Source organism: Gobius niger (genome assembly GCF_951799975.1).
Source record: "Gobius niger genome assembly, chromosome: 9".
Taxonomy (NCBI): Eukaryota; Metazoa; Chordata; class Actinopteri; order Gobiiformes; family Gobiidae; genus Gobius; species Gobius niger.
In genome coordinates, this window is record NC_136860.1 from 16121648 (window position 1) to 16137252 (window position 15605).

The 15605-nt window shown below is 41.1% G+C and overlaps 1 protein-coding gene across 1 annotated transcript in view; it reads right to left on the reverse strand.

Annotated features, from left to right (window-relative positions):
• Nucleotides 1–1583: 1583 nt before the first annotated feature.
• Nucleotides 1584–15605, reverse strand: part of kcnj3a (potassium inwardly rectifying channel subfamily J member 3a) — a 68034-nt gene continuing 54012 nt past the window's right edge. The window contains exon 3 of the mRNA XM_079562939.1: nucleotides 1584–4799. Within this exon, the coding sequence (XP_079419065.1) occupies nucleotides 4198–4799 (602 nt within the window). The 3' untranslated portion in view covers nucleotides 1584–4197. The remainder of the gene's footprint in view (nucleotides 4800–15605) is intronic.

A 15605-nucleotide genomic window follows, 5' to 3' on the forward strand; every position in this document is an offset into this window, starting at 1 on the left:
ATCCCATGGGTTTATTTAAGATTCAAAGAAGGGGTAATCTAGGGATGAAGATCAAATTAACCCGGCAGTCACGCGGAGTCGTGGGGCTGACATTACCTCCAGGAGAATACGGACTGTTCCACAAGAGATGCCATGGAAAAAATCTAGACATCGCCATAGGAGAAAATCAGCAGGTGATGTTCATTTTATGCAAGCTACAGCTTTGACACCTACACTTATATGGCATATGTGCGATTCCAGTGTATTTTGTAAGTGACCATCAACTTTGAACCTCGTTATAATGTATAGGAAGGAGAAATCGAAATCTGTGCAGTAATATCTTCACTTTACTGTGCGGATTGCCAAACTGCTCCTGGTATTATTGCGCCTTACAATGTAGTCCCCCCTTTTATCCGCTTAGAAAATCCACATTGTTTAATTTTGTGTAACTATGCTTTGTAGTGTAACGCTTCACGTAACCATATTTAAATAGGGAAAACGTGGAAGAGCTTGGTAGCTTCTATCTTGACCTGTTTTGGAGCTATAGTGGAGAGGGGGAGAGGCTAAATGCTAACGATTTCTGCGCTGTGTTTACGTGATTGAAGGCACGGGGGAAGACCAGACAGGTACAAAAGAACTCGTCAAAGCTAAGGTAAGAGCATATGTCAGTATGTAAAAACGGTGGCCTATTCCTTTAAGACTGCCTTTTGGCCAAAAAAAACTATGCTGGTAATGCTGAAAACGGTAAAGTATTTAGCGCAAGAGAAGGAAAGCAGCGGATGTTTTCAGCGGCGTCGATTTGGGCAGCTTTATCTGACACACTTGGGCTCCTGATTTAGAAGCAAATGACACGGATGCAGGCCCTGGGTGTACGGCACTGTCAATAAGGCCAGATAAACACACCAAAATAGCAGCGGCCTGTCGATGTGTCTATTCCGCCGATACAATCATCTGCATGTGCGTGGACCCCTGGAAGCTCGCGCCGGGATTTGGGCCAGTTATCTGCCACCGCACATGTTCACTATCAATGGCCATAGGAGGCGTAATGTAGTCATCATCCCAGCGTGTTGCCGTAGATACAGCTTTTGTCTTCCCCGCGTGAAAGCATGCATTTACAAGGGCTGGGTGGAATACATTTCAGAGGGAAGAGCGGCTTTACTGGTGGATTTGTTTTGTTTGTTGCTAAAAAAGAAAGAAAGAAAGGAGCGCAAAATTGTACACATCACCACAATGTTTCTAGTTATGTTCCCTTTATGTTTCGAGTTCCTTCTTTCATAATAAACAGAAACATGTTACACCAAATTTACCTTACCTAATATTTTATGTGTTATCACTTTAGAGGGTGCACATCTGTTTCACTAACTTGCACATCCAGTAGTTTCACTTCCTGATTATCCAAGCGATTTCACCACAAGCACCCCCAACAAGGCACCATTCATATCTGATGCCATACTAACAAGTCAATGGCACCTTGATGAATACAGCTTGAGCCGTATCATTGCTTGTTGGAATGTCAGACCATCCAGGATTTGTCCTAGAGAAGAACTTCCCTCAACTTTGACAGATGAACAGAAAGAACAAAAGATACTCGAACTTCCAAACAGTATCAGTATAATTCATTTATTTGCATGGAAACTCAAAAAATAAGGACATCAAATTAGACATTAGAAGAGGAATGGAAAAGTGTGATGTCTCGCCTCAGGCATAATGGGAAATGGTCAGTATCTACGGCTGGACATCTGCGCTACTCAAGCACACTGTATTAGCTCATATGTAATTTACTATCGGCAGATGGGGTAAGAATTATTAAAAAGAGACTTCACCTGTCTTGCATAGCTCTCAAGCCATTATATTTGCTCATTTTTCCCCAATTGTTCATCCTTTGGTAGCTTTATCAATTTGTAATGTTTCCATGTGTGTCACAGTTCTTTTACATCCACTGAGAACATTTTCAATAGCATCTTAAATATGACTAAATCTTTTTTTTTTTTATAGTTTCTCGCATGAAAGACTCTATCCTGGCCAGCCATTCTGTTTTTTATGAGTTCTATGCAAGAGTTGCCCAGTAAATTCGAGGAGCAGTTTCAAAGGGTAAATGTGACTGAACTATAGTACAAACATACAGAAACCATCATTTGATTTCATACAAACAGTTACACGATGAATAAATCTTTATAGAATGCATTGCATAAAACCTATGTCTGTGATTTGTTTGCTTTCTTTATGTAGAGGATGGCTTGCATAGCAAAAGTTCACTTGAAATCAAATTGGTATGGCTGACCAGTCTAGATGGACACGTTGATTAATTGTACACCAGTAATGCTGTCTGATTTATTTATTATTTATCTTTCCCCTACAGTCGAGCAGATTAAATCCAGTTTATGGCCAAATTGTCCACTTTATGATACAAGTGCAAAATTCGGTATATACTGTATGTTGCCTATAGGAGCTTTTGTTTTAGCTGCCTCAAACAATTCAATATGTGCCATTTTTCAAGAGGGTTTCAAATTATTGCTACACTGTGAATAGGCCAATTGAAGTAATAATGGTTTTGTTTTCACTATTATTTTGGTTTGAAATGACTTCAGCCCAATAGAAGTTCAATCTTTTGTTCCAAATCCAGGACCAAAAAGTGCTTTTCGTTGGATCCGCTTCCTTTGAAAGACTATGACGCACACATATTGTACTTCGTGACAGGATCATAAAAACATCCTGAGATGAGGAGGATGATGACTACTAGCCTTTTTACATCTGGTGATTTTACCTTTTAAAACATTCAATTATGTGTAGGCAAAAATGATTGAAAAAAAGGAGAGAAATGTAAATCAGCTTTTGTAATATTTACTTTTTAAGCAGCTAACAAGGCTTTTCTGAAAGAATACAGTAGAACCAGAGAGCCTTAATGCCAAATTTGCGCTTACATCACAAAGTGAACAACTTTTTTTGCCTTATCTGCACCACTACTGTGCAGCAGTCGACCCAAAGGCAAGTTCCACTTGGGCAAACTCTTACATCCTTCATTCCTGAAAGGGCTGGGTATCATACATCTTTGATGCAGTTGACCAGATTTCATGGCATGGATCCGGTAAACAGAACAGTGGGGCTGTGCTAGACCCTGTGGCTATAGAAAGATTAGAGTCATTACAATATTATTGCTTTCATCACAAAGGAGTGGGATATATAGGCCCTTAAGACAAAAGGCTCTGCTTCCTCCATGGGGTCTGCTTTGAATATCAACCAGTAACACCTAAGTTGAAATGGGGTGCCATTAAAATTGAATTCTTAAGAAAAAAGACTGGGTTTATGAGGTTATTAAAGAGAGAGAAAAAAATGATAGCACGGTACTTAGCTAGCGCCGGCAGTTCATTTATGATCAAATGGACATTAAAGCCCTCTGTGATATCTCTGGGTGTTATGATTGCTTTGTGCTTCTCAAGTGTGAGTATCGAACAGTTCAACTTAAGTGTTACTGTATAAAGCAAGTGATTAATAGCGAAACATCGTGGACCGTTCAGTCAGGTCATCCGGCAGCGCTAATCCCGTATTCTCTTATCTAGGTAAAAAATCTCTGTGATATCATTTGAAACTAATACATTTGAAGATGATAAATTAGTCAATAAGTGGATTACCAAAAAATACAGCCGCGAACGAACATGAGAATGGAAAAGAAGGTAATATAGTTAAGGCTAAAAACATCTTTGTCTATTACCTCTCGTATAAGCTAAGTCAAGAAGAAGAGCATGCAGTCAACAGAACATTAGCCACAACCTTTACATTAACAACAAAAGCAAACAACTCAAAGAAAAACAAAACAAAAATGTATGTGCCGATTTCGCCGACCAAAAATCAGAACCGTGTAAAGTTGTCTGTCCGCATTTGGAAAATCATATGGCTTTGTGCGATTCTTCCACTGTCAAAAACCAGATCGAGTTTTGTCTTCAAACAAAAATATCGATAAATGTCATGCCGGAGAAAGAAAACAATTGAAATTCTGCTCTACATGCGCTGTTTCGTATACATGCCAGATTGTGCTAATTTTACATAGTTCTATAGAAAAAAATCCATAGCACTTAACATCCAGGGAGAGTGCTCGATCCCCTCAATCTTATAAGGTACTTGTGCACAGAATCTACACGTCTTTAGATATAAGAATAAAGTCTGTTAATAAATAAGGAAGGACTTTTTGGAAGGGTTCATAGGAAAGGAGAACTGGCATAATTATGTAAAGCGATCCGAATTCATCTTTCTGAGTTTCGGTGGCAAATGTCCGTCCATTCTGCCGCCAGGGCCCCCGGCAAGTCGTTGCAGTTTTGGGGGCAAGTCCGCCACCGACTTGCTCATGGGCTCTGTGATTTTGGAAGCTTTAGCCCCCTGTTTGTCATCGGACACTCCCGGCACCGAACTGATCCGTTGCAACTTCATCGGGAGGTCTCCGAAACTGTACGTCATTTCCGACGTCGTCGAGCTCATCCTCAGCAACTTTTTTGGCAACCCGTCCCGCCCAGTCATCTTCTGGAGCTTGGTGGGTAGCTTGGTGGTGCTATCATTGTCCTCCAGCGTTTCCAGGCAGTCCAAAGAGCTGTTTTTGTCCCCCATCAGCCCGCTGTTGCACAAGGACGGAGCCATAAGCGGGGACGAGAGGAGTAACGCTTCCTCTTGCTCCTTGACGCTGTATGGAGGAGTTGGGACCTCGAACGTGGCGTGGAATTGGGAGTAGTCCACCTTAAAGAAGCCCTCCTCCAGGGAGATGACCGGGAAGAAGCGGTGTCCCCAAAGAACCTCGTCTTCCGTATAGGACGTCCTGGCTTGGCAGGTCATTCCTGGCAAAGACACAAGAGCAGAGCATTAGACGCTGGCAGACTGATTTTCTCAATATCGACTCTCGGCAGCGGTGACCATAAACATGACTGGGAGCTGCACAGCCTGTCACTTTCTGTAAATGTCAGTGTTTTGTGTCTAATGACCATGAATGATTCCATGGCTCTCAAATATGAAATAGCTGTACAAAATAACATGTTTGCAATGGCACATATGCCTTTATTATCCACAGCTAGTTTGGAATGTAGTAGTCATTTGATGTCTCTGTAGAAATAACAGTTTCAAAAGTGTGTGATTTTATATTTTATTTGACCAGTATTCAACCTGGACATTTTCACTGAGATTCAGAGTCTAATTTTCGGTGGAATCCATGCAAGGGAAACCATGCAACCAATAGGAATAAACAACAAATGAAATGGACGAGGAAAAGAACATCCTTCTCATTAGTAATAAAATCCACAAAATGGCACAATCCATGTTTTCTACTGTTTGACATGGTCACACATGGACAAGTAATATTCCTAAGAATAATTCTTATGTCATAGTGGAATAACAAATCAGTTTCATTTAGTGGGTTAAGGAAGAACCACTGTTCCCCAATAACTTCTTGGGGTGAGAGATTCCCCCATTCATCGTAGCCATACCGCCTTTGCTCTGCCCGTCAGATCCCGTCAGACCTTGGAAGCTAAGCAGGGAAGGGCCTGGTCGGTACTTGGATGGGACCCCGTTTGGAAGGAAGCCTGGCCAATGTATTGGGTAAGTGAGTGGTTGGTGGTGGTCGGAGAGGCCGATGGCGCAGACTGGTTGCCTCGCTTCCTTCAGTCTAAAACTACCACCAAGTATGGAGTGAATGAATAGTACAATGTAAAGCGTCTTTGAGAGTCCAAAGAAGCGCTATATAAAACATTATTGAAGAAAGTGGCAAGACAAGAACTGCCTTATGCAAACCATTAAGCATTTATCTTTCTAAATTCTGTGAAGTATCCACTTTTAGACTGTGTCACCCAGTAGAGCGCATTGTAGGAAATCAGTTGGATGCACTGGATTTTTTCGTTTTCCAAAAGCATCTTTTCCGAGAGACACAAATGCAGCGAATCGTCTTTTGAAGCAAATGTGCAACGCAATTGAACATACAGCTGTTGACTGATGTGTTCATTTTGCCGCCACGTTTTCCGCAGCGTTTTACAGAGCGAGGCTTTAACCTACAGTGCATTTGACAGGAACAGTGTTTATGTTTCTAGCCTTCATCTATATAACTTCTTCATTATATCACAGGAACAGAAATCAAACCTTTATGGGCCCCCGGGTGGAACTCAATTACCCGCACTGCCTGCTTCTCAGCACAACTTTTCAGAAAGGCTGAACATGGCATTCTGCGCAGTAATAAAGTCAAAGTCAAAACAGCCAGCGAAAACCTACAGCGTGGGCATCTTTTAACAGGAGTTTGACCTACAGTAGAAATTTTACAAACGACTCGCAACTGTTTGACATTGTGTTTTATGAATCCTTCAAAGCAAATAACATAAATTTCTCTCACGGGAGAATTCAATCTCCGGGGGACTTTAGTAAGCACTTTCTCTTTCCTTAAGCCATAGCCCATTCCTGCTTTGAGACCAAACTGGAATAGTGTTTGTCTCCATGTTCACAGTCTCATCTATCATTCATAGTATTTAGTTATTTTAATGAGGTGGAAAAATCCCAATATAATGCGTCGTATGTTTTTCCCAATGTGCACCACATGAGGCACTTCCCAGTTTGCTTGAAGCTGTGTAATATTAGAGTCCACATTTTTAAGTAAAAAGAAAATAGTTTCATCTTAACAGTCAGGTCTTGAACAACTGGCCTCTGTATCTTTTTACGGACCAGCTATACCGCATTAGAGCCACGAAGGCCTAATAGTATGTTGGGTGCTCTCCTAGACTGTAATTTGAGACACAAAATCCCAACAGTTCACAGAAACATCTAGTTTACTTAATTGTGGGCTGCTAGCAAACTCTTCTTGACTGGAGAAAACACAAACATTTAAATCAGCTTCGTGGCACATCTCGCAATTACAAACCCATATCTCAACGTGAACCCTTGAAAATGTTGTTTATGATCATGGCACTGGCTCTAGCCCGCAATCTCAATTGGACAGGATCTGTGGTTAAAAGGTGGCTCAGTGAAAAATGTTTGTTCACATGATCTGAAGGTTGGAGGTTCACTCACATCAGTGCATTGGGTCCTTGGGCAAGAGCGTACCGTTGGCACAGTTTGACAGCCATGGTTCCATCAGTCTACCCCAGGGTTAGCTGTGGGGGCTGGGAACCAATGTAGTATCGACATAAAAGTTTAGCTACTCCTGGTATTGAAAAAATTAAATTATCGAAAGAAGGCACTGGAATTAATATTATATCTTTAGATCCAAGTTTTGATGCCGTTAGGCCCAGGGAGACAGCGTAGATAGCAGACGGCATCTCATGTTTGAAGCAGCTGACGGGGAAAAACAAAGAGGACAAAAATCGAAACTTTCTATAATTACCCCAAAAATCCAAATGCTGAATTATGAATATAATTTTCTACCCAACAAAGATACACAGACATGGAGAGGAGAAAAAATGTTCAACAGCCCATAATTACATAAATATGAATGCTAACATGATGCTTCTTGTGTGATGCTTCATGTTAGCATCATGCTAATGCTAGCTAGGACTGCTGTCTGTGTGCTTCTACTGAATAATCTGCTGTGAAAAAACACCCATATGGGCCCGATTTAGACTTGTCTTTATTTGTGCGTGATAAATAAGTTTATATTCCACCAGAAAACAGCAAAAAAGAGTGAAAAATGGTGTTTCCCAAAACATACTTCGTTCCCCCTCGGTGAGGCGCCGCCCCCTTGTTACTTGGTTGTTACTCCAGTAACTCCAAGTAACTCCAGTAAATGATACAAATTTAAACTCGACAGTCTTTAATGGAATAAGTAAACATTATTATTCTGTTTTCTGGTTCTAGATATAATAATATTATTATTATAATTTATTTTTATTTTTATTCATAATATTTTAGTATGAGTATGGAAAAAAAAGTATTGTTCAGGTGTTGGTAGTGTAAACAAAGTATGGTTAAAGCACCAGTATCGAAAAGAATATAACGTGCTGGTGTTTTGAACACGTTTCAACAACATGATAGAAAAATGACAGAGCCTAAATGCTGGAAGGAGGAAGGAAGGAAGGAAGTGCTTGAAGCCGTGCAATGTTCAGGAGGAAAAGATGATGAGGCTGCAAAGGGAAATCAGCAAACCATGCCTCAACCTCTTTTTATTTTTTTTTCTTATAAGCGACTCCCTTTAGCCTCTGGATGCAGTCACATGGCACAACACTGTTCTTGCTCCATGCGGAAAATAGGACCCTTAGAGTGCGAGCTTTAAATATGTGGATGTCAGTTTTGTTTTCATTCTAGGTGCAGCAAAATCCAGGAAATACAGAGTGGAGCACCTCAGCGTGCAGAGGTATACACCAAACCGTGTGAACAAAACAATGACTACACTTTTTTTTTTAACAAGGGGACAACATAACATGGGCAAAAGTAAAGTAAAAAAAAAAAGGAAATCAATTCATGTCTCCTGTCCGAAGTAGTTTAAAAGGTCAGAATAATTCATAATAAAGGACCTTTGAGGGATCATTCAGTCCAGGGGGCAAATGTTAAAACCACTGATCCACAAAAGCACTTGACTGCTGGGAGCGCCGAGAGTGGACCATAATTTCTTAATACCCAGACTTTTCAGTGTGACAGTTCTTAAAATCATCCAATTTCCTTCATTATGGGATTTCAAATTAAAACAAAACAAAGCAATTTAATGCGTTCTGGCTGCGTGCATGTGCCCCTAACTACGCTTAGCTCATGCAGGCGGCACATTGGGAAAATCAAATCCCCGCTTGCATATCCCGCTCACGTCCTCAGAAATAAATGAAAGTAATTAGCAAAATCACAAGGTTTAAATTAATAAGCAACAATCATATTTCACGCAAAGTTAATCATTACTGTTATTAGCAATTGGTATCGGGCGTTTGAATTATACCGTAATATTTGGACTAAAAGAGAAGTGGGGGGAAAAAAAGGGATATGCTGGGTTTTAATATCAGTCTATAGTTTAATTATGCAGCAGCACAGTTTTTCATATAAAGAACAAGCTTGGGGCACCGATGTTAAGTCTTTCTGACGCTGTTAGGAAATCCTCAACCGCCGCGACTGATTATCACATGTTTTAATTAACCGGCGTATTATTGTGGGACGACCTGCGACGGAACGTGCTAATTTACACCAGGAAGTAGAGATGTCATCGCTATTGTGGAAAAACCCGAGGCATCTGCGCTTCCCTTCCTGGGGTCATGGAATAATTTGGTGATAACATCGATGTACGCTGGCAGATGTGCGAGGAGACTGCACAGGCAGGGGCGTTTGGGGAATTGGCTGTTACTCATGCGCTGTTGCCTCACTGTCCTGGGGCCTTCAGGCATATGGACGCGTGTGGACTGGGAAGCGGATGGTGAGATGGTGAGCAAAATTAGCTGGTTCAAAAGGGCGAAACGGAGGAAAAAAGAACATTCAAGTTTGCCAAGAGGTCTAAGCATGAGGTCAGGATACTAGTGCTATGTTCAGACTTCAGGTTCGTATGTTTCATAACCAGAAGGTTGATGGGTCAATCCCAGCTCCAACAATTGCATGCAGTGTGTTTGGGTAAGATACTTCACTCACATTCCCTATAAATGTATTTATTCATATACGTTGGACAAGTGACAACAAAATATACCAGGAGCTAAGAAGAAGCTTCAGCTCAGTCCAACCCAGTCCAGGTGACGATTTAAGCTTCACTACGATGGATACTTTCTGAAGAAATGAGTTCTGTTCTAGTTCTGTTAAAATGTTCCATCTAACATGATACATACGCTCAACGTGTGTTCCCTATAGGAGCATCGCTTGCACCCAGAAGTCTGTCTAACAGCCAACTTATAAAAGTAAGTTTCAGCCTTAGTTTTAAAGACAGCAAGAGAGCTGGCTTCTCTAATATAAGAGAGCAGAGTATTCCATAGTCTAGGGGTAAGAGGGGATCATCATCGATCTTTTTACCTCTGTTTCTAGGAATTTCAAGTAGACCTGCCCCAGCTGAACCAGTGACTCTGGATGGATTATGGTATTTCAGCACATCAGAACCAGCAATGTAAGATGGTGTGAGGCCATCAAGTGCTTTGTAAGTAACTAAAAGTATTTTAAAATCAATTCTGTAAGGGACAGGGAACCAGTGTAGGGAAGAAAGCTAGGACGGGGTTCTCTTGTCGTCTATGGAGGAAAGTGGGTTCAAAGGTTTAATAATTTTAAAGGATTGAAATTCATCCATTCATTATGGCAATTAAGCAGTTAACGTTTTCATGTGGTTCAGTTGAGACATAAAATTGCTTATCGTCTGCATATGGAAGCAGATGTTATGTGCTCTAATAACACTGCCAAGTGACAGCATATACTGTATAGGGAGAAGACAAGGGGTGCCTGAGAGCTGCCCTGTGGGGGTCCATAGAGAATTACTTGATGGTGAATTGTAAATTAAGGCATTCATTGTGGTTACACGTAACACTAACAGGTGAGCAAGTAACAACTAGCGTCAGAGTACCATGCAGGTTTAAGAAGGAAACTGCTGCAATTTTGTCAGCTTGATCATTCGTCAGATTTGGTGTCTGACAGAGTTGACTATTTGCTGACGGAGTTGAAAAAAACTCTATTTGTGCTAATATGGTTTTATTTTTAAACTTGGGAAAGGTTTTACAGGTTAATTCAGGGTGTCTTTGACAAATAATAAGAATGAAAAGCAGATTTATGATCTATCATGTAGCACGTCTGACGTGGTTGACATTTTAAGAGTTCATAACGTCTGATCTTGGTAAAGGATTAAAAGGATTTTTCACAATTTTATGACACAGAATTATACAAAGAACCTGATTTCACCACCTGGCATATACAGTATCTTTGTCAATGGAAACTTTGGACTTTTTGAGCCCCGATGTGCTATTACATGCAGTGCCACAAGGATTTTGAAGAGCTACATGTAAAAAATAAATGGTCAAATCATTGATATCTGAGTAAAAACTCTAGGATGTGCAGAGGAAGCGGGAAGAACTGAAGAGGAACACAGATGGAGCAGTTGAGAGGGGGAAGAGGAGGGTGGACAGGGAAGGGAGGGAGTTCAGCTTCCTGATAGCCTGGTGGATAAAACTGTTCTTCAGTTGACTGGACCTGGCCCGTGGTTTTCACCATCTTCTCTCTGAAGGCATGAAATTGAAGAGACTGTGTGATGGGTGCGTAGGGTCGCTGGCGATTCTGAAGACTTTGCCGGTGAGACGGGTGGAGTACATGTCCTTAATGGAGGGGAGAGGGGCTCCGCAGATCTCCTCCGCTGCTCTCACAATGTGCTGGAGGCTCCTTCGGCAGGAGGCAGTCCACCGTACCACACAGTGATGCAGCTGGTCAGGATGCTCTCCATAATCCCTCTGTAGAAGTTGCACATAACAGAGGCTTGGACTCTGGCTTTTCTCAGCTTGTGGAGAAAGTAAAGACACTGATTACTTTTCTTGACCAGTGATGTAATGTAATGTCCGTGGTATGTAGAAGGCTACAAAAATAAGAAATTGAAAAACCTGTTTTATCAGGCACTCACATACAAGCCCCATCCTTCTCGTATGAGGCTCCGGCTGCGCCATATCGTGTGACTTCACTATCTTTGATGATAAACTAGACATAGGTTTTTTATATCTGTCCTTAGTCTGACCCCTCACCTTAAGGACATGGGAGACCCTACAGGGGCATAATGCCTCAGACAACATAACCCCTAGGATCATTCGGGCACTCCCCCACACGATAAGGTGGCAGTCCAAGACCCTGTCACAACTGTGCTGACCTTATAGACTCTTCAAAGTCTATAATTTAGTACATATTACTAAATGCTGTGTTATCTGCAAGATAAGCAATTCAAGGCAAGGTCTAACTTAAAGATGAGATAACAACTCCTGGTCAAATGGAGCTATAAATACAAAAACATTCAAATTAAAAAAATCTCATGTCAAATTTCAAAAGAGTGGAAGAAAATCTTTTACCCTTTATCCCGGTCAGTTGACTTATCTCTCAAAATATTTCTTAAGGCGAGACACTGCAGGTGAAAATTGTGATTTTTCATGCAGTGAAAAGCCCAGATTACAAAATAATTAAGCCAGGCTTTATCTTTCATATTAAATCCTTGTGGACACATGCTTCAGGTAAATTGATGTGACAAACAACACTTTGGTTGAGCTGCTAGCACAACAATATAACATAATGTATAACAATATACAGCCAAGCATCTTTCTCCTTTCAGCAAAGTAGTTCTAACTCAGTATCCAACTTGGAGTTTCCAAAAGTTAGAGGAATTCTTTTAAATTTGCACTTTGCACTTGTCAACAACATACAGAAAATAACATTTGAAGATCTACAGAGTGCATACAGCTGGTTTTCATCATCCACATTCCTCCATATAGACCCTATACTAGCTTTAACAACTGCATGCACCCATTTAGTGCATGGTACACTGCTGAGCTAATAGCAGGGAATCCACAGTGCGACTGGTGTTAGATAAGTGCGAGGCAGAGGGAGCCGCAGTGAAGAGTGCCCGCGGCGGAAAGGTTGCACAGTAATATGTGCAGGCCTTAAATAGCTTCATCTTCCATCTATTAATAATGCTCTATTGTTCACACAGCTGGTTTATTCAACTTACTGCCAGGGAGGATTGCTAACACTCTAGAACCACAAATGGTATTGTCTAGATTATAACAATACAATAATTGATGATTGAATAGAATAATGATTATTTCAAATTAATCAGGAAATCCTGCATCTGGTCAGCCTCCCTCTTCAGAGATCAAGCAGACACTTTCCACCAGTCGACATCAGCAGTGATAATCAATGAACGCTAAACTGTAATTTTAAGTCACTACGACCCAAGTCTTTGTAATGGACACACTGGCAGCACCAAGCAGCCTAAACCGATACCGCCAGGAGCCATGGTTTTGAGCCTGTTACCTAACACTTCTTTCTTCATATGACAGCAAATGAGTACTTGCTGTTATTTTGAGTTGATTTACATATAATACCCATCTTGAGAAGCCTGAATAATCCTGGACATTTTGATTGTAAACCTTATATCTTATGTTTCCAATTCAAATTGAGGATAGACTTTCAGCAGGATGTTTGCTACTGATAGAATCAAGCGCAACCAAAGTTAAGGTCTCAATACACAGCTAAACAGCAAAGTGCTATTAATATCTAAATTCCTAAAATGTTACTTGTGAAAAATGTTCATACTGTTTTCTTAGTTAAAGCTATTGAAAATTGCTCTTTTCGGAAGAAGGTTTGTTTACCTGCTTTACTGGTTTCGATCATATATGATCTTCCTCAGAAGCGTCACCGAGTGGTGAAAGTCAGTGTTGAGCTTGCACCCCCTATTGACTGACGCCTTCTCCACGACGGCATCCCAGGTGTTGGATAAGGTCCCAGTTCTTTCACTTTTTAGCAAGGATGACCCTGGCATCGTCGAGAAGCCATCGAGATCAGGAAACGTGTATCATCTATGACCCGGGATGATGGAGCTTACACCAACAGTTACTAGTAAGATGTTGCTAGTATAAGTAGTATCTAGTATATAGTAGCAGACTTCATGTTTTTTTGGGGTGTTGTGTTGTTTAAAGGAATAGGCCACCGTTTTTACATACTAAGATATGTTCTTAGCTCACTTTAGCCGAGTTAGTATATCCCCGTCTGGTCTTTGTCCGCGCGCTCTGTCACGCAAACGGAGCACATACGCAGCCTCTCCCACATGTCACATAGCTCCGAAAAAGCTCACGATAGAAGCTACCAAGCTGAAATGTAGCATGTCGATTTTATAAGCAGATAAAAAGGGGGACTATATTGTGAGGCGTAATGATACGAGGAGCAAAACGTCCGCGCAGTAACTCCTAAAGACTTCCCCCGCTCACTTCCGTCAATAACCTTTAGGAGTTACTGCGCGGACGTTTTACTCCTCGTATCATTACGCCTCACAATATAGTCCCCCTTTTTATTTGCTTATAAAATCGACATGCTACATTTCTGGGTAAATATACTTCGCATGAAAACACTTCACGTAACTTTATTTAAATAGGGAACACGTGGATGAGCTTGGTAGCTTCTATCGTGAGCTTTTTTGGAGCTATATGACATGTGGGAGAGGCTGCGTATGTGCTCCGTTTGCCTGACAGAGCGCACGGACAAAGACCAGATGGGGATATATTAACACGTCTAAAGTGAGGTAAGAACATATCTTAGTATGTAAAAACGGTGGCCTATTCCTTTAATTACATAGATAAAAGTGCTTGTTGTTGTTGGCAAATGTAAAACCCACCCACTCACAGCAATACTCCGACGCAATTGGTCCGAACCACCAGTGGAGTCAAGGCTTTTGCTAAAGAATCAGCCATATTTCAGAGCATGTTTTTAGAGGACACAGGTTTGATGCAAAAGATCCTACGGAAACAGGATTGTTTGTTAATTTGAAAGCGTACTGTCTAAAAGAAACACTGTTATCTTGCAACCATTCAAATTGCAATTTCCATTCGATTGCAATTCATCTTTTTTTTTTAAAGCTAAATCATGCAATACTGTATAGATTCACACTGGTGTCAAGGAGTTTGAAAATCTCTTCAAAACATTCTCCAAACAATCCCACGCTGTCTAAGTGACAAACCATTATCCCAAGCATGAATCCATCCCTCAACCCATTCCCCCATCTCTGGCACTTCTTTTGACTCTTCATAATGACTGTGGTCCGGGATAATCACAGTTATACATAAGCATGAAAGCCTCTGTATTATTGACAAAATGACACCTTAGCCCTGCTATAATTGTGGGCACCATCACGGCACACATATGCACCATTGTGGAGCTCAACGGCCAGCTGTTGTTGAACACCCACATTCATATGGCACGCAGCGTAACAAGCACGGCAAAGGCAATGAGCTGTGCGCTGTAGAGACAGGCCATGGGACACTTCCATAGGCTACGTGACATTAAGGATGGCATATGCGCTTAAAATGTCAGCTCCGGCGCGGAAACTAAACTGTACACTGCTAAAAATAGTATGAGGATGAGAAATAAGCTCTCTTGTCACTAGGGCGATTATCGTTTGCTCGCAGTGTCTGGGTGTCAAGCGGAATCAAATGTGCCTTATTAAGGAACCGCAATTGTAGGGGTGCGTTGTGTAATTAAAATTAGCAAAAAGGAGAAGGTAAGCTTAGTAGCCTACTTAAGCAATTGCTCGAGCCAGGGGAAGTCAGGATTTACATCTCTTGTGTGCAGCTAGAACAGCAGTTACAGCTGCTTTGCATATTCAGGAAAAAAAAAACTACTTCATCTCCTTCCACCCATGTCCTTTCAAATTAAAACTACGGGCCATGAAAATATAAATAATCATTTCCTTGTGATGGAAAGAATACACCCAAAATATAAACATCTAGTTCTAGTCCCTTGCCCAACTCCTAATCCTATCCTCAACCCGCCCAGTTTTCTCCGAGTACTAGCGGATACATAATACTGATCCTGCTCTTAATCCCAACCGTTAACCCCAGCCTTTGCTCTAACCCTATCTCATTAAAAGGTTTGTACTTTGTCCTGCATGAAGGAGTCATAAACATAACAGTACATATTCCAATGTGGCCAATTTGTTGAGACCAGCAAAACAAATGACTTTGTAGTGTCAATTGTAAATGCCAGTCAAA